Here is an 18,192-nt window from a genome sequence, read left to right as displayed (position 1 = left end):
CCGCACTTTTGGGAGGCCGAGGCAGGCTTATCACAAGGTCAAGAGATAGAGACCGTCCTGGCCAATATGGTGAAACCCCGTCTCTACTAAAAATACAAAAATTAGCTGGGCATGGTGGCGTGTGCCTGTAGTCGCACCTACTCCGGAGGCTGAGACAGGAGAATTGCTTGAACCTGGGAGTTGGGAGGTTGCAGTGAGCCAAGATTTCGCCACTGCACTCTAGCCTGGCCACAGAGCAAGACTCCATCTCAAAAAATAAACAAAAATAAATAAATAAAAATATTGGCTTGGCTGTATAATGAAATTCTGGAGAGCTATACAAATTCTTAATCATTCTGGTTATGGAATTATCACTGTGTAATCTTTTTTCTGATTTTTGATTCATGTGAATATTAAGAATTAACAATGGCTTTTGAAAGTGAATCACTGAGAATTTTAGAAAAGAAACTGACCTTGTTTTCCCGCAGAAGAATGTAATACCTCATGTGTATAGTAATTATTTCATTCCTTAGACCTGGTATAGGCAAACTACAGCCCAAGGACCACTCTTCCCCTCCTTCCGCTTTTGTAAAGAAGGTTGTATTGGAACACAGCTGCGTCCATTGGTGTATACCTGCTTTCCAGCTACAGTGGCAAAGCTGAGCAGTTTTAGCAGACATCTCATGGCCTGCAATGTTTATTATCTTACTCTTAACAGAAAAATGTTGCTAACCTCTCCCTTAGGTATTGTTTTTTTACTTTACTTTTAGTCATAGAATACTTTGTTCAATCACATTTTTATATGTACCACTATTACTTGGAAGTACAGCTATATTTACTGAAGTGAGATTAGGGGACAGGTTGGTTGAACCCTGCCACTCACCTGTCTTCCTCTTTTTTTTTAACCCTCCATCCTCCAGCAGCTGTTTCTTGAGGGGAATTTGAGGAATCCCCAGGGTTCTAAGGAGTACAGTTTGAAAATGACTGCCTTACAGCAACTCTTGAGGTAGTAAGTCTGATACTATTTTCTATATTAGGTACTGAGACTTAGCTCATACAAATGAGTTAGTCAAGGTTTAATAAGAAACCAGAACAAAATGCAAATCCAGGGATGATTAGTTGCAGAACAAATGGTCATATTTGCCTTTGAATTATATTTTATATTGTCATAATTCTGTATTGTTTCATTGATAATTGACTTTTTTGTCTTTACCTTCTTTGTATTCATACAGGTTTTTGTAAGGCCAGCTTCCTTCCTTTACTGGAATTTGCCTATACTTCTGTACTAAGTTTTGATTTCTGTAGCATGGCTGATGTAGCCATCTTAGCTCGTCATCTTTTCATGTCAGAAGTCTTAGAGATTTGTGAAAGTGTACATAAGCTAATGGAAGAGAAGCAGCTAACAGTATATAAGAAGGGCGAAGTACAAACAGTTGCATCTACCCAGGACTTACGAGTACAGAATGGAGGTACAGCACCTCCTGTTGCTAGCAGTGAGGGAACCACAACAAGTTTATCTACTGAACTTGGGGATTGTGAAATTGTACTACTGGTAAATGGAGAATTGCCAGAAGCTGAGCAGAATGGAGAGGTAGGACGACAGCCTGAGCCCCAGGTTTCTTCAGAGGCTGAATCTGCCCTGTCATCAGTAGGATGTATAGCTGATTCCCATCCTGAAATGGAGTCTGTTGATTTAATAACAAAAAACAACCAGACAGAACTAGAAACTTCAAACAACAGAGAAAATAACACAGTTTCTAATATACACCCTAAACTTTCAAAAGAGAATGTAATTAGTAGCTCGCCAGAGGATAGTGGTATGGGAAATGATATATCAGCTGAGGATATTTGTGCTGAAGACATTCCAAAACATAGGCAGAAAGTTGACCAACCTTTAAAAGATCAGGAAAATCTAGTTGCATCAACAGCAAAGACAGACTTTGGCCCTGATGATGATACTTATAGAAGCAGGCTTCGACAACGTTCTGTTAATGAAGGGGCATATATTCGACTACACAAGGGAATGGAGAAAAAGCTGCAGAAACGGAAAGCCGTTCCCAAGTCAGCAGTTCAACAGGTATGATGTAAGAAGGGTTGACCTTTGTAGTTTTAGCTTTAGGTTGAAAGCATTGTATTGATGAACTTATGGCTATAGTGAAAATTATTTGGGAGGTGAGATGGGTACAAGGTAGCAACTTAATGTTTTAAATGCCAGTATTAATAAGATAATGTGAATTTGAAATCTTTTTGTTAGAAATTTACAACATGACTTTAAAAATTAAAATTGAGTAGATTTACTTAGATTGTGATTTCTATCCCTTATTAGGTGGCTCAGAAGTTAGTTCAAAGAGGAAAAAAGATGAAACAGCCAAAAAGAGATGCTAAAGAGAACACAGAAGAAGCATCTCATAAATGTGGGGAATGTGGAATGGTTTTTCAGAGACGATACGCCCTTATAATGCACAAACTGAAACATGAAAGAGCTAGAGATTACAAATGTCCAGTAAGTATTTGGAAAGCTAATTGAAGGTAACTCTAATTCATAATATATAGAATCCAACTTACTGCTTGGTTATCTTTTCGCTTGTATTCTATGTCTTATATGGCTATAAGAGTCATCTTCTTATTTAAATGTGCATGTCATTTACTTGCCTCCCAAAAATATTCAGTGACTTAGCCTTAACTCTGCTTCCTCTTGATGCCGTAGTAAGACAATAGTAAAAAGATCATTTTAAAAATGTAACTCATGAAAAGGCAGAACAGGAAATCTTGAAACAACTAAATTCTGGATACAAATAAATAGATGGAGTAACTTATTCAGCAGAGTTGAAAGGGTTCACTTCCAGGTTTTCAGTGGGGAAAGCTAAGAATCAACCCAAATTGAATTGTAGAACCACCAAAATGTCTCAGGAATTAGTAGTGCTAGCTACCTTGAAAGCAGAAGCAATTAAATCACTACCCCTGTCCCTTTAGCCAAAGATCCATCTTCTACTCTCTGGAAAGGATAAAACCATAACTCCACTGGGGAGTACTGTGTACAGTGAAGCTAAATGTACTGTACTCAAAACAGGGAAGAGTAAAAGCTTACTGAATATTAAGTTTTTGTTTTTTGTTTTTTGTTTTTTTTGAGATGAAGTCTTGTTCTGTCACCCAGGCTAGAGTGCAGTGGTGCAATCTTGGCTCACTGCATCCTCCATCTCCCAGGTTCAGGTGATTCTCCTGCCTCAGCCTCCTGAGTAGCTGGGACTACAGGCACGAGCCACCATGCCTGGCAAATTTTTTTGTATTTTTATATGCAGGGTTTCACCATGTTGGCCAGGCTGGTCTCAAACTCCTGAGCTCAAATGATCCACCTGTCTCTGCCTCCCCAAGGTATGGGATACCAGGCGTGAGCTACCACACCTGGCCCAAGGTCTTTCTTTACTCAAGTCCCAGGATATAGCCATCTAGACCCCACCATCTCAGAGATGAAAAATCCGAAGCCCAATAACAAAAGACAGCTACTGACAAAAGCTCATGGTTGACAACAATCCCCTCCCCATTTACGTGGAAATTCCAGTGAATTTTTTAATGTCTTATTCTGAAATATGAACAGATATTAGGGATTATTGACTCATGACAAAAGATTTCAAGAAAAACAACTTTGGCTGGGCGCAGTGGCTCACACCTATAATCATAACATTTTGGGAGGCCAAGGCAGGCAGATTGCTTGAGCTCAAGATTTCAAGACCAGCCTGGGCAACGTGGTGAAACCCTGTCTCTACAAAAATACAAAAATTGCCTGGGTGCGGTGGCTCACACCTGTAATCCCAGCACTTTGGGAGGCTGAGGCGGGCAGATCACGAGGTCAGGAGATCGAGACTATCCTGACTAACATGGTGAAACCCGCCTCTACTAAAAGTACAAAAAATTAGCCAGGCATGGTGGCGAGCACCTGTAGTTCCAGCTACTCGGGAGGTTGAGGCAGGACAATGGCTTGAACCCGGGAGGCGGAGCTTGCAGTGAGCCGAGATTGTGCCACTGCACTCCAGCCTGGGCAACAGAGCGAGACTCCGTCTCAAAAAAAAAAAAAAAGAAAGAAATACAAAAATTATCTGGGCATGGTGGCACACACCTGTAGTCCCAGCTATTTGTTGGGGGCTAAGGCAGAAGGATGGCTTGAACCCAGGAGGTCAAGGCTACAGGGAGCCAAGATTGCCCTACTGCACCCCAGCCTGCATGTCAAAGTGAGACCCTGTCTCCAAAAAAAAAAGACAATTTTGAGGAATCCAAGACTAGCGAGAAAATAAAACTACTAAAAAGAAAAAAACTTAAGAACTTACGATTTATATAAGAGATAAATGAAAAAATTACGTTTACAAAACAACCAGGTACTGTGGGGTTTTTTTGTTTGTTTGTTTGTTTTTGTTTTTCTGGAGACGGAGTTTTGTTCTTGTTGCGCAGGCTGGAGTGCAGTGGCATGATCTCTGCTTCCCGGGTTGAAGCAGTTCTGCCTCAGCCTCCCAAGTAACTGGGATTACAGGCATGTGCCACCATACCCGGCTAATTTTGTATTCTTAGTAGAGATGGGGTTTCTCCATGTTGGTCAGGCTGGTCTCGAACTCCTGACCTCAGGTGATCTGCCTGCCTCAGCCTCCCAGAGAGCTGGGATTATAGGCATGAGCCACTGCTCCCAGCGGTACTATGTTTTTAAAAGGGCACACTGAGGCTGAGCGTGGTGGCCTATACCTGTAATCCCAACACTCCAACACTTTGAGAGGCAGAGATGGGAGGATCACTTGAGCCCAGGAGTTCAAGACCAGGCAATATAGCGAGACCCTGTCTCTACAAAAAAAAAAATTTTTTAATGTCATATTGGCTGGCCCGAAGTTAGTTATCTCAATTGACTGTTCACAGTTACAGATCGAACTCCTTGTTCTACTCTTTACCCCCTTCTCACTACTGCACTTGACTAGTGTAAAAAAAAGAAAGTCTAAAAAAATTTTATTAATATAAAGGGCACATTAAAATAACTAGAGTATTTTAGGAATAAAATATATAATACCATATAAAAAATCTCAGAAAAGTTGGAAAATATAACTAATGAAATCTCCCAGAAAATAGAGCAAAAAGACAAGTTAGAAATGGGAGTGAAAGAAAATAATAGAATTAGTCTGAGATACTCAGTATACAAATATTATTTTCAAACAGAACATGGAAAACAATACAAAGAAAAATTTCAGAACTTAAGGATAGAAGTTTCTGTGTTAAAGGAGTACGCTGAATGCCCAGAACAGTGGATGAAAATAAAACTGTATTAAAGTACATTATAAAATTTCAGAATCAGTGGACAAAAATAAAATAAGTTGCCAGAGGACAAACAATAACATTGTCAGTCTCATAAAAAGGATAAGGATCAGAATGGCTTTAGGTTTTTCAACAACAGCAACAGAAACTAGAAGACAAAGCCACACCATGTGTTTAAAATCTAAAGAGAAATGATTTCTGGCTTGAATTCTTACAGCCAATCAGTCAAACTTTTAATTATTTATGATGGTAGAATAAGAATATTTTCAGACATGCTAGGTCTCAAAATTATTACTTCCCAAATTTTCTCAGGAAGCTGTTGACAGACATGTTTCACTAAAATGAGCAAGACACGTTAAATAGAAAACATGGCATCCAGTTCAACAGAGTCCAAGGGATTCATCAAGACAATAGTGAAGGGGATCCCAGGATGAAGCCACGTATCAGGCAGTTAGGGAACAGTTAGCCCAGGACATAATGATTTTTTTTTTTTTTTTTTTTTTTGAGACATGGTCTTGCTCTGTATCCCATGCTGGAGTGCAATGGCACTATCACAGCTCACTGCAACCTCCACGTCCCAGGCTCAAACGATCCTCCTGTCTTAGCCTCCCAAATAGCTGGGACCACAGGCATGCACCATAATGCTCGGCTAATTTTTCTATTTTTTTTGTAGAGACAGGGTTTTACCATGTTGCCCAGGCTGGTCTCAAACTCCTGGACTCAAGTGATCCACCCTCTTCGGGCTCCCAAATGCTGGGGTTCCAGACGTAAGCCACCACACCCAGCCCAGGACATAATGATTTGACAGAGATTTCCAAAAAGGGGATGGGTTTTAAATCTCCTCCCAGTACAGCTGGGGGCAGGGTATTGCAAATTAGTAAGTGCAAAGAGAAACAAAACAAAAAGCAAGAAAGGAAAAAGAATTACAGTGTACTGTATGTGGCCCAGTGGTAATAATATTTACATCCTAAAAATGGAAGCCTTGAAATTGGTCTACTCAAGAATATGATATAACTATATTGATAAAGAGGGGTAATGGAAATCATTTACATATCTAAGTAGGGAGTAGAGGAGTAAAAATGCAAATCAACTTCCATTATGTGTGTTACATAGAGTTACAAAGGGAAGCATCAAGAGAGAGTCATCCAAGCACAGCTGCACTTAAAAACAAAGTCAGAGATAACTCTAGAAGCAAAATATGGTGGAGATGGTTGGCCAGGAGACCAGTTGTACTTATTGTTTTAAAAAATAGGTTTTGCAGAGGGTAAGCATATATAACTTTGATTTTAAAAATCAAAGATTTTTTAAAAATTGAAGATTTCTTGAATCTTCAACTATGAGAAAATCCAAGGACCATCAATCACAGCCTTACCTTTCTATTTCCAGCCCCTACTCCTGTTCCACCTGATAACTATTAGTACTCATACTAATGATAGAATTCTGTCTTTGTTTTACCATTCCTGAAAGACCCATTTCAAGCCCAACCTTGTTGATACAAATCTTGTGCTGTTGTTAGACTTTAGCCTCTGCAGAATAGGGATTGAGTCTTATCCCTTTTATCTTTACAATCTAGTACCTATTGTTTTTTACATAGTGTGTTTATTGATTTATATAATTGTAACAAAAACAAAGTCCAAATATGAGTTGAGTTTCAGTTAACATTTTGTAATGGAAATACATTTAGAGAGAATTTTATTTTTCTTTTAGTTGTGTAAAAAACAGTTTCAGTACAGTGCCTCTTTGCGAGCACATCTTATTCGTCATACCAGAAAAGATGCACCCTCTTCATCCTCGTCCAATTCCACGTCTAATGAAGCATCGGGAACATCATCTGAGAAGGGCAGAACCAAGCGGGAATTTATATGTTCCATATGTGGAAGAACATTACCTAAATTATATTCTCTCCGAATACATATGTTAAAGCACACAGGTGTAAAGCCACATGCATGCCAGGTAAAGCTATAACGTTTATTTTGCTATTTAAAGAACATTAGAACTTAACTATGTGTGCCAAAGAGACCGGTGGGATATGTATTCTCAAGTCACGCTCATATTTGTAAAATGTCAGGTAAATTTATGACTTCTTTATTGCCTAGATCAAAGGTGATTCCCTATGGTGTTTTTTAATTTGCTCTCTGAAGTTGTAATTTGAATCTATTTAAGATGTTTGTGAAAACTTACTAGGGTCCAGAGGATGTATAGGGTGAAAAATAACCAGTTTATCATCCCAGTCATTCCTTAACCTTCAACTGGACCAACCAGGACTAGAAAGGAACCCATGGCTTAAACAAATCTCTGTGGTCCGTAAAAGTCCTGCCTAAGCTGTGTTCTTCTCTAGAGCTAAGGATTGAGAGTACCTAAATGCCAAAATATGACTCAAGGGTAATGAATCCTGTGATTAGCCAGCTTTGGCCTATTTGAAACAGTGAAAAATTTCTAGTAGCACCTGTAGCCTTATATATGAGTATGACTCAGTTTGGGTTTTTTTGTCTGTTTTGAGACGAGGTCTTGTTCTATCTCTCAGGCTGGAATGTAGTAGCATGATCACGGCTCACTGCAGCCTCCATCTCCCAGAGGATTAAACCATCCTCCCACCTTAGCCTCCCAAGTAGCTGGGACTACAGATGTGCACCACCACGCCTGGCTAATTTTTTTAAATTTTGTGGAGATGGAGCCTAACTATGTTGCCCAGGCTGGCCTCAAACTCCTGGGCTCAAGTAGTCTTCCTACGTCAGGCTCCCAAAGTACTGGAATTATAGACGTGAGCCACTATGCCAGGCCTGACTTAGTATTTTTATTAAAAAACAGTTTTGGAACCAATGAGATTTTTTTTCTTTCTGTATTTTAATAGTTTTTGGGGAACAGGTGGTGTTTGTTTACATGGGTAAGTTTTTTAGTAGTGTTTTCTAAATTTTGGTGTACCCATTACTTAAGCAGTATACACTATACCCAGGGTGTAGTCTTTTATGCCTCACCCCCAACTCACCCTTTCCCGCAAGTCCCCAAAGTCCGTTGTATCATTCATAGCTTAGCTCCCAATTATGAGTGAGAACATACAATGTTTGGTTTTCCATTCCTAAGTTACTTCATTTAGAGTAGTGCTCTCCAGTCATTTGAACCTGGGAGGTGGTGGTTGCCGTGAGCCGAGGTGGCACCACTGCATTCCAGCCTGGACAACAAGAGCAAAATTCCATCTCAAAAAAATTAATTAATTGGCCGGGTACAGTGTGGCTCACGCCTGTAATCCCAGCACTTTGGGAGGCCGAGGCAGGCGGATCACAAGGTCAGGAGATCGAGACCATCCTGGCTAACAATCCTGGCCATCTCTACTAAAAATACAAAAAATTAGCCAGTCATGGTGGCACACACCTGTAATCCCAGCTACTTGGGAGGCTGAGGCAGGAGAATTGCTTGAACCCGGGAGGCAGAGGTTGCAGTGAGCCGAGACCACACCACTGCACTCTAGCCTGGGCGACAGAGTGAGACTCCGTCTCAAAAAAAAAAAAAATTAATTTTTAAAAGAGGTAGTGGTCTCCGGTTCCATCCAGGTTGCTGCAAATGCCATTATTTTGTTCATTTTTATGACTGAGTGGTATTCCATGGTATATTTATACCACATTTTCTTTATCTGCTCATTGATTTATGGGCATTTGGGCTGGTTTCATATTTTTGCAACTGAATTGTGCTGTTGTAAACATGCATGTGCAAGTATCTTTTTCATATATCAGATTTTTTAAAGACAGGGTCTTTCTTATTACCCAGGCCGGAGTACAGTGGCATTATCTTAACTCAGTAAACTCGAACTCCTGGTTTCAAGCAATCCTCCTGCATCAGCTACCCGAGTAGCTAGGACTTCAGGTGTATGCCACCACACCCACCTAATTTTTTTTTTTTTAAGTTTTTATAGAGACCCTGCCTTTTTATAGATCTTGCTATATTGCCCAGGCTGGTCTTGAACTCCTGGTCTCAAGCTGTTCTCCCACCTGGGCCTCCCAAAGTGCTGGGATTATAGGCATAAGCCACTGTGCCTGGCCTCCAGTGAGGTTTTTTATATTTCTCTTTTTTGTTCCTTTTTATTATTTTAGAAGAGAATGGGTTGAACTCTCATGTACCCTTCACTCAACTTCAGTAGCTACCAGCTCGTGGTACATGTGTTTTATGTATACTGTTATTCACTACCCTACTCCCACCTCCACCCCCACCCTGCCAGGTTTTTGTTTTTTGTTTTTTGGAGGCAGGGTCTCACTCTGTTGCCACAGGCTGGTGTGCAGTGGCGCCATCTCAGTTCACTGCAACCTCCACCTCCCAGGTTCAAGCAATTCTCCTGCCTCAGCCTCCCGAGTAGCTGGAACTACAGGCACACGCCACCACGCCTGGCTAATTTTTTGTATTTTAGTAGAGACAGGGTTTCACCATGTTGCCCAGGCTAGTCTCGAACTCCTGAGCTCAGACAGTCCAACCCCCTCAGCCTCCCAAAGTGTTGGGGTTACAGGCATGAGTCACTTTGCCCAGCTCCGCCAGTTATTTTGAAGCCAAGTCCTAAGGATCACTTTATTTGTAAATTTATGGTTTTTTGTTTTGTTTTTTTTTTTTTGAGACTGATTCTTGCTCTGTCACTGAGGCTGGAGTGCAGTAGCACGATCTTGGCTCACTGCAACCTCTGCCTCCTGGGTTCAAGTGATTCTCCTACCTCAGCCTCCCGAGTAGTTGGGATTACAGATGCCTGTCACCACACCTGGCTAATTTTTGTATTTTTTTTTTTTTAAGTAGAAACAGGGTTTCACCATGTTGACCAGGCTCGTCACGAACTCCTGACCTCAAATGATCCGCCCGTCTCAGCCTCCCAAAGTGCTGGGATTACCAGCATGAACCACCACACCCGGCCATAAATTTAAATACCAAGTATTAGTTGGGCCTCTGGTCTTCCCATGTGGCACTACTCAGTATGTGTGGTCTGTGGACAATAAGTACAGAAATAAGAGAGTAAGCATGTAGAAACTGTCATAGCAATTTGGCATTGTCACGTCATTTTTAACAAAAATTTTTGTGTTTAACAAAAATTTCTCCCAGTGGATTGTGGAAAAGGAAAAAAAAATAATTAGTTCTTCATCACAGTTTGAAAAGCACTGTTCTAGTTGGTGTAGCAGGAAATGGTATATTGTTCTTGATTAAGCTTCCATGTCTCTTAATATAAGGTATACTATTTACCAGTCTCAAAGATAGCATGAGGTTTGTCTGATTTTTACTATTTTGAGAATCTCTGGTGATCACATGGATTTAAGAAAGATAACAATATTTGTTGAATACTGAATCAGAAGAGGGGTCAACTTTCAAGTTGGTTTCAACTTTCACTTTGTCATTATGTTTTATTGTAAGTTAAATAATTTAAATATTTATTTAAAATAATATATTCATTTTCTCTGTCTTCATTGTTCAGAAACAATCTCCCTTTTTGTTTTATTGACTTAATCACCCCTGTTCTATCTTAGGTCTGTGGAAAGACTTTTATCTATAAGCATGGTCTAAAATTACATCAGAGTCTTCATCAATCACAGAAGCAGTTCCAGTGTGAACTATGTGTTAAGTCATTTGTTACCAAACGGAGTCTTCAAGAACATATGAGTATTCACACAGGTAATGAGAAATTTATATTGACATAGTTACATTTCATAAACTATTAATGATTATGCTTTAATTATACCAGAAAGTATATTGATAAACTGATAGTCGTGTGTGCTCAATTTTGTATTGAGACAGTATTTTAAATTAAAAGTGCAGGCTGGGCGCGGTGGCTCACGCCTGTAATCCCCAGCACTTTGGGAGGCCGAGGCAGGCAGATCACGAGGTCAGGAGATTGAGACCATCCTGGCTAACACGGTGAAACCCTTTCTCTACTAAAAAGACAAAACATTAGCCGGGCATGGTGGCAGGCGCCTGTAGTCCTAGCTGCTCGGGAGGCTGAGGCAGGAGAATGGCGTGAACCCGGGAGGCGGAGGTTGCTGTGAGCCGAGATCGCGCCACTGCACTCCAGCCTGGGCGACAGAGCAAGAATCCATCTCAAAAAAAAAAAAGCGTTTTCTCAGATCTGGTTTTACAGCTATGTTTGTGTATGGAATATTCATTGTTTCCCTCAGTGTAGAAAAATGTGTACTAAGTGTTAAAATCATGCATAATTTAAATCCAGGCATAAAGAAATGATCATGCTTTTAAAAAGTTAAATGGTAGGGAGACATAATGTCAACATAGTAGTTGGCTTATATTTTTTTGTCCATACATACTTATTTTTAGATGTTTTAAAGCAAAAATGTGGGAATAGCCAATGAAGGGTAGATACCTGCTGCAACTTGTATTCAACTCTAGTACTATTACAATCCATAGATCATACAACCGTATCACGTTCCTAGGGTCATACCCTCTGATAGTACTATGGTTGTTGACAGGAAATGGGGATTTTGACATGGGTTATTGTTAATCTTAGATGTCTGCCAAATGTTATGGCTTCCATGTCCCCTTGGTAAAGTAACTTCTGAAATATGACATGAAGAATTCTGTTTATTAAAGGCCAGGCGTGGTGGCTCATGCCTGTAATCCCAGCACTTTGAGAGGCCAAGGCGGGCAGATCACAAGGTCATGACATCGAGACGCTCCTGGCTAACATGGTGAAACCCGTCTCTACTAAAAATACAAAAAATTAGCTGGGTGTGGTGGCACGTGCCTATAGTCCCAGCTACTCGGGAAGCTGAGGCAGGAGAATCACTTGAACCTGGGAGGTGGAGTTTGCGATGAGCCGAGGTCACGCCACTGCACTCCATCCAACCTGGGCAACAGAGTGAGATGCCACTCAAAATAAAAAAATTCTGTTAAAAGAGGACTGATTGCTGGATATGTGACAGGGTTTTAATTTTTTCTAATAGGAGAGTCCAAGTACCTTTGCTCAGTTTGTGGAAAGTCTTTTCATAGGGGCTCTGGACTCAGCAAGCACTTCAAGAAACACCAACCAAAGCCTGAGGTTCGAGGCTATCATTGTACTCAGTAAGTATTCAATATGTGAGGCATTCAGTTAATTTAATTATGTTTTTACTCAGTTTTCAAAAAAATATTTGAAGATAATATTAAACTGTAACTTCAGTTTACTCTTGATTTTAATGTCCTTTTTTTCTTGCCTAAGGGTTACTATTTTTAACATCTTCGAGATGTAAATCATTTACCGTACAAATCACTCATTTAAAGTGATTTAAGATTTTCAAATGTACTACCTGGAAGTGGGGACTGTGGGAAAGAAGAGTCTCACTGCCAGCCAGTTTCTTTTCCCCCTTCTTCTTCATTTTCCAGATCCTCCTAAAATAAAATCTCGGTTACAATCGAGGTAAAATTCATATAACATAAAATTAATCGGGACAGGCACAACAGCTCAAGCCTGTAATCCCAGCAGTTTGGGAGGCCAAGGCGGGCAGATCATCTGAAGTCAGAAGTTCGAGACCAGCCTGGCCAACGTGGCAAAACCCCATCTCTACTAAGAATACCAAAATCAGCCGGTTGTGGTGGTTCACACCTGTAGTCCCAGCTACTTGGGAGGCTGAGGCAGGAGAATCACTTGAACCCTGGAGGTGGGAGGTTGCAGTGAGCCAAGATCACACCACTGCACTCCATCCTGGGTGACAGAGTGAGTCTCCGCCTCAAAAAAAAAAAAGTCATTTTAGGGTGGTAGGGTGGGCGCAGTGGTTCATGCCTGTAATTCCAGCACTTTGGGAGACAGGTGGGAGGATCGCTTAAGGCCAGGAGTTCAAAACTAGTCTGGGCAGGCAGCATAGCAAGACCCTGTCTCTTAGGAAACAAAAAGCCAGGAAGCTCTCTCTTTTGCTTTTCTTTTAACTTTTAGGTTCAGGGGTACATCAGAAAGCTCTCTTACAGGGATTCAACAATTTTTTTTCTTTGTTAAACATTTGCCTAGTCACTATAAGCTTTTCATTAGTTTTTAGAGTTCCTGGTAAGGTTGATTCTAACAGTTTGCCAGTTTGTCCTCTGCTTTCGTGGAGAGATGGGCTTTTGGAGCTTCCTATTGACGTATTTGTTGATGTTACTCTAATTAGTCTTATTTTGAAACAAAGATAGTTTGTTATCAATACATTTTTAGTTATTAATGAAAGTACACCCAACCCAAACAGGCTTGAATTAAATATAAAGTCTAGGAGTCTGGGTGGTTTAATGTAAACTGGATTCAAATTCATTAGCACTTGTTTTCTCTGAGGCACCATATGGACAAGACAATGGCAGTGGTTTCAGTCTCACATCCTCTCAAATTCCAAATTGTCAAACTTCTTTTCTGGTAGTTCCATCAAAGCCCTGAGGGTTACTCCATTTACATCAAGTTAAGTCAGTCATCCCTGAGTCAATCACTATGGCCAAGGGAATGCTTTGTTGTGATTAATTTAGGCCCAAGTCATTTGCTCTATCCCTAGGGTCAAAGGTAAAGTCGACCCTCAACACATGGACTAAGAATGAGAGGGTTGAAATAGGGATCTCAAAGTGGGGTAATTTAGGAGAGAGAATAGTAAATTTCCTCTGTAATAACCTTTGGGAACTATGCACGATTCTTTCTAAAACATTTCTAGTAGTCTTAAGATGAAAAGAACCTAAAACCCTGTAGCCTTTATGCAAGATTAGAAAATTAGGGAATTCTTTTAAGTTGAGATCATCTTTTGGAGTTCTAAAAAACTAAAAATAGTTACTGAGTTCTTGGAAACTTGTTTTAAAGGAATAAGATTATCCAATTGGGTAACTGAACTTTATTGCAGATGTGAAAAAAGTTTCTTTGAAGCTAGAGATCTTCGCCAGCACATGAACAAACATCTTGGTGTGAAGCCATTCCAGTGCCAATTTTGTGATAAGTGCTATAGTTGGAAGAAAGATTGGTATTCCCATGTGAAGTCTCATTCTGTCACTGAGCCTTATAGGTGAGTAAATTTGAGAAGGAGCTGAACTTAATTGATACATGTGTGTACTCTGATTGTTATGGCTGCTACTTCTTTGGACAAAATAATTGGGTCTTTTCCCCTATTTTAGGTGTAATATATGTGGCAAAGAATTTTATGAAAAAGCTTTGTTCAGAAGGCATGTAAAGAAAGCTACCCATGGGAAGAAAGGAAGAGCAAAGCAAAACCTGGAACGGGTGTGCGAAAAATGTGGAAGAAAATTCACTCAGCTAAGAGAGTATAGGAGACACATGAACAACCATGAAGGTAACTATACTTTATATTATATGTATCCTTATAGAATAAAAGCCAGTCCAGTAGTGATTCTCCCTTTACCAGCTCTTTCACCTTCCTTGGTAAAAGGTTAATTTCATATCTTTATTCAAATGACAGAGGTGATCCTGAACCTGAGTACCTAATTATTGTGTATATAAATAGATTCCTTTTTTAGTGAACTTAATTCTGTATCCACATTGTTATGCTGAACTAAACTTTTGAAGCCTCTGCTTTGAAGGAATGAAGGAATAAATGAGTTTATGCACAGAAACTAAAATTTGTCTCAATCACATCTGTCCGCAGGAAGATCTTTAGAGAGATTTATAGTTCAGAATCTTGTTTATTCTTTTTTTTTTTGAGACAAAGTCTTGCTCTGTCACCCAGGCTGGAGTGCAGTGACGCGATCCTGGCTCACTGCAACCTCTGCCTCCCAGGTTCAAGTGATTGTCATGCCTCAGCCTCCTAAGTAGCTGGGACTACAGGCACCCGCCACCACGCCGGGCTAATTTTTGTATTTTTAGTAGAGATGGGGTTTCACCATGTTGGTCAGGCTGGTCTCAAACTGCTCAGGTGATCCACCTGCCTTGGCCTCCCAAAGTGCTGGGATTACAGGTGTGAGCCACCGTGCCCGGCAAAGAATCTTCTTTATTCTAAGGAAAGTCCTAAATAAAAGATTGCCACAGTCCAGATAGAAAGGCTTATGAGCTACTGTACTTTTTAATAAAAGGAAGTTTGGTAGGCAGTTTAAGTATATTTTGGTGCTTGCACCTCACTACACATGCTTTTTTTTTTTTTTAGGAGTTAAGCCATTTGAGTGCTTAACATGTGGAGTAGCTTGGGCTGATGCCCGATCTCTAAAACGCCATGTCAGAACACATACTGGTGAACGGCCCTATGTCTGTCCTGTATGTAGCGAAGCCTACATAGATGCTCGAACACTCCGTAAACATATGACTAAATTCCACAGAGACTATGTGCCTTGCAAAATTATGCTGGAAAAAGACACCCTTCAGTTTCATAACCAAGGAACTCAAGTGGCACATGCTGTTAGCATCTTAACAGCAGGCATGCAGGAACAAGAAAGCAGTGGTCCTCAAGAACTTGAGACTGTGGTAGTGACAGGAGAAACTATGGAAGCTCTGGAAGCTGTTGCAGCTACTGAAGAGTATCCATCGGTATCTACACTTTCTGACCAAAGTATTATGCAAGTGGTTAATTATGTATTAGCACAACAGCAAGGACAGAAGCTATCTGAAGTTGCAGAAGCTATTCAAACTGTTAAAGTAGAGGTAGCACATATTTCAGAAGGAGAATGAGTATGTTAATGAAGATAAAAAGAAGTGACATCTCTTGTACACTGAACTCACAGAACATTTGTTTACAATTCTGTGTGACTGTCTGCTTGGAGTTTACATATCAAAGTTCTGGGCTGTTTGGTAACGTAACGTTTCCAAACATTTTGTCTGGCCAATGGGTTCTATAGAAAAGTCCGTTTAGTGTAGAGAAATTGAAAACAGATCTATTAGGTTGGTGCAATTGCTTTTGCACCAACCTAATATTTGATGGCAGTGGTTTATCATGATATACCTTTTATGAATTAATGTTTATAAATGACTGTACTGAATTTAAAACTGTACAGTTTCATTTGCATTTTGACATTACTTTATTATACATTTTGCATTTAAAAGGCTGCACCAGTTGGCTTTTCTTCTGTTTCATTCTCAAAATATAGAGATTCTGTGATTTATTTGCCCTGTTTATGGTTTAAAAAGAAAATTCTAATATAAAGCATTTCAATAGGATGCATAGGTATATTACGTTTTTTAAATGCTTTAGATCTGTGATTCTTGACTTACTATTTATTTTATCCCCTTTTAAGTCAGGGATTCTTTATTCTATTTTAAAGCACTTATGAGTTACATGTTGTAATCAAGTTTGCACAATATATTTATCTATATGAGGAACCCATAAATGAATAGCTAATTTTAAAAATGCCATTAAAATGCATGAAATGCTTATTAAAACCTTACTATACTATTTCTTCAAGGCAAGTAAATTGACCATGAGAAAAGAACACAGTTATTAAACACTGTTGACGGGAAAATTCTCCTTGATAACATAGGACGATTAATGGGAAAAAAAATTCTCATTATTTGCAAAGAATGAACAAGTTAATGAACAAACAAACTAGATTTGGTATGTTTTCAGCTTTTGTATCATGTTTAATTGTTTAATTTGGTTGAAAAACTGCAGTTGAGAAATCAGATAGCAATATAGACATTCACAGCAGCTCTGTGGATACCATGTAATTGTCAGGTAATTTCAGAATGTTGAAAATTATTCAGTGCAGCCCTCATAGTATCATACTTGAAGAAATTGATTACAGTTCCACCAAATTGTTGAAGATAAATTATTTTTAAAGGTTATGAAAACTAAGTTATATTAATTCATATGTTTGATTTTTAAATCCCACCTCCTCAAGCTATCCAATTTTCTGACTTTGAAAATAACCATGAGAGATGCCACATTTCTCTCTGGGAAACTACCACTCAAAGTATAATTGTTAAAAATTAAGCTTTTAGGTATTAGAAGCTGTTATAAAGTATAAAATTAAGATATAAGCAGATCACATGTAAATCATTCCTAAAGCACAAGAAAAGAATGTGCCTTGATGTACATATATTACTAAGTTGCCTCTCCCAGTTTACTTTAAAAATGGCTTTAAGGATAAAGAATAAATGTGATAGCTGTGCATGCATTATATATTTGCATTTGCAAATTTCCCATTGTTTTAACAGCTGTGTGGCTGACTTTCAATTTTAAGACGTGAATTGACATACAGCCCATAACTTTATAATGGCTGCTCATTTATCTTATCTTTCAGTTAGTGGAAAAACATTTCAACCTGACTAAAATTTGGAATTGTGTCTTTTATGTTCCATCCTCTGTTGTTACTAGATTTAGTTTAAAAATTGTGTATGACCATTAATGTATGTCATAAACATGTAAATAAAAGATGTTGAATCTTGTTGAAAAGCATGAACTTTGGAGTTGAGCTTGTTACTATTTTCAATTCATAAATCAGTTGTTACTTGATGTGTTATTAAGTTAATTTATTTTTAAAGGGAAAGGAAATAAAACACTAAAAAATAACGATTGGAGGAACACAATATTAAAACTTCTTACTCTTAAATATAATTTATATGGACAAGAGGCAAGGAAATAATGGGTAGAAGAGGGCAGTTCCCCAGCAAAAGCCTGGAAACCCATGGCCCTAAATGGGAACAGGCATTCCTGTTTTCATGCCCAAATGTTGCCTTTTGGCCCACCATGCCCTCCTATCCTGTATCCATATAAACCCTAAACCCCAGGCTCCATGAGCAGAAGAGTGTTGCGGCAGAGGAGAGAAGAGAGGAGCATCTAAACGTCCAGAGGAGTTCAGCTGGGGACGGTTGGAGAGGAGATCATCTTCCCACTCCATCCCCTTTCCAGCTCCCCATCCATCCTGCTGAGAGCCACCTTTATCCAGCAATAAAATCCCCTGCATTTACCATCCTTCAATTTGTCCATGTGACCTGATTCTTCCTGGACGCTGGACAAGAACGCAGGTACCAAGAGGGCACTGAGCTAGTTAACACTTAAGCTATCTGTAGACAGCAGAGCTAAAGGAGCACTGTAA

General features: G+C 39.5%; 1 protein-coding gene across 1 annotated transcript in view; it reads left to right on the top strand.

Moving 5' to 3' along the window:
* The window catches only part of ZBTB11 (zinc finger and BTB domain containing 11), a 31,478-nt gene extending 13,922 nt beyond the window's left edge, over positions 1-17,556 (top strand). Inside the window, exons 4-11 of the mRNA XM_003821928.7 lie at positions 1,212-2,056; positions 2,306-2,482; positions 6,973-7,218; positions 10,755-10,899; positions 12,180-12,297; positions 14,061-14,219; positions 14,329-14,504; positions 15,312-17,556. Of these exons, the coding sequence (XP_003821976.1) occupies positions 1,212-2,056; positions 2,306-2,482; positions 6,973-7,218; positions 10,755-10,899; positions 12,180-12,297; positions 14,061-14,219; positions 14,329-14,504; positions 15,312-15,829 (2,384 nt within the window). The 3' untranslated portion in view covers positions 15,830-17,556. The remainder of the gene's footprint in view (positions 1-1,211; positions 2,057-2,305; positions 2,483-6,972; positions 7,219-10,754; positions 10,900-12,179; positions 12,298-14,060; positions 14,220-14,328; positions 14,505-15,311) is intronic.
* The last annotated feature ends 636 nt before the right edge of the window (positions 17,557-18,192 follow it).

The sequence above is a fragment of the Pan paniscus genome, chromosome 2, assembly GCF_029289425.2.
Source record: "Pan paniscus chromosome 2, NHGRI_mPanPan1-v2.0_pri, whole genome shotgun sequence".
Lineage (NCBI taxonomy): Eukaryota > Metazoa > Chordata > Mammalia > Primates > Hominidae > Pan > Pan paniscus.
Note: the sequence above shows the minus strand (reverse complement) of the source record. Positions and strands in the feature narration are given on the sequence as shown.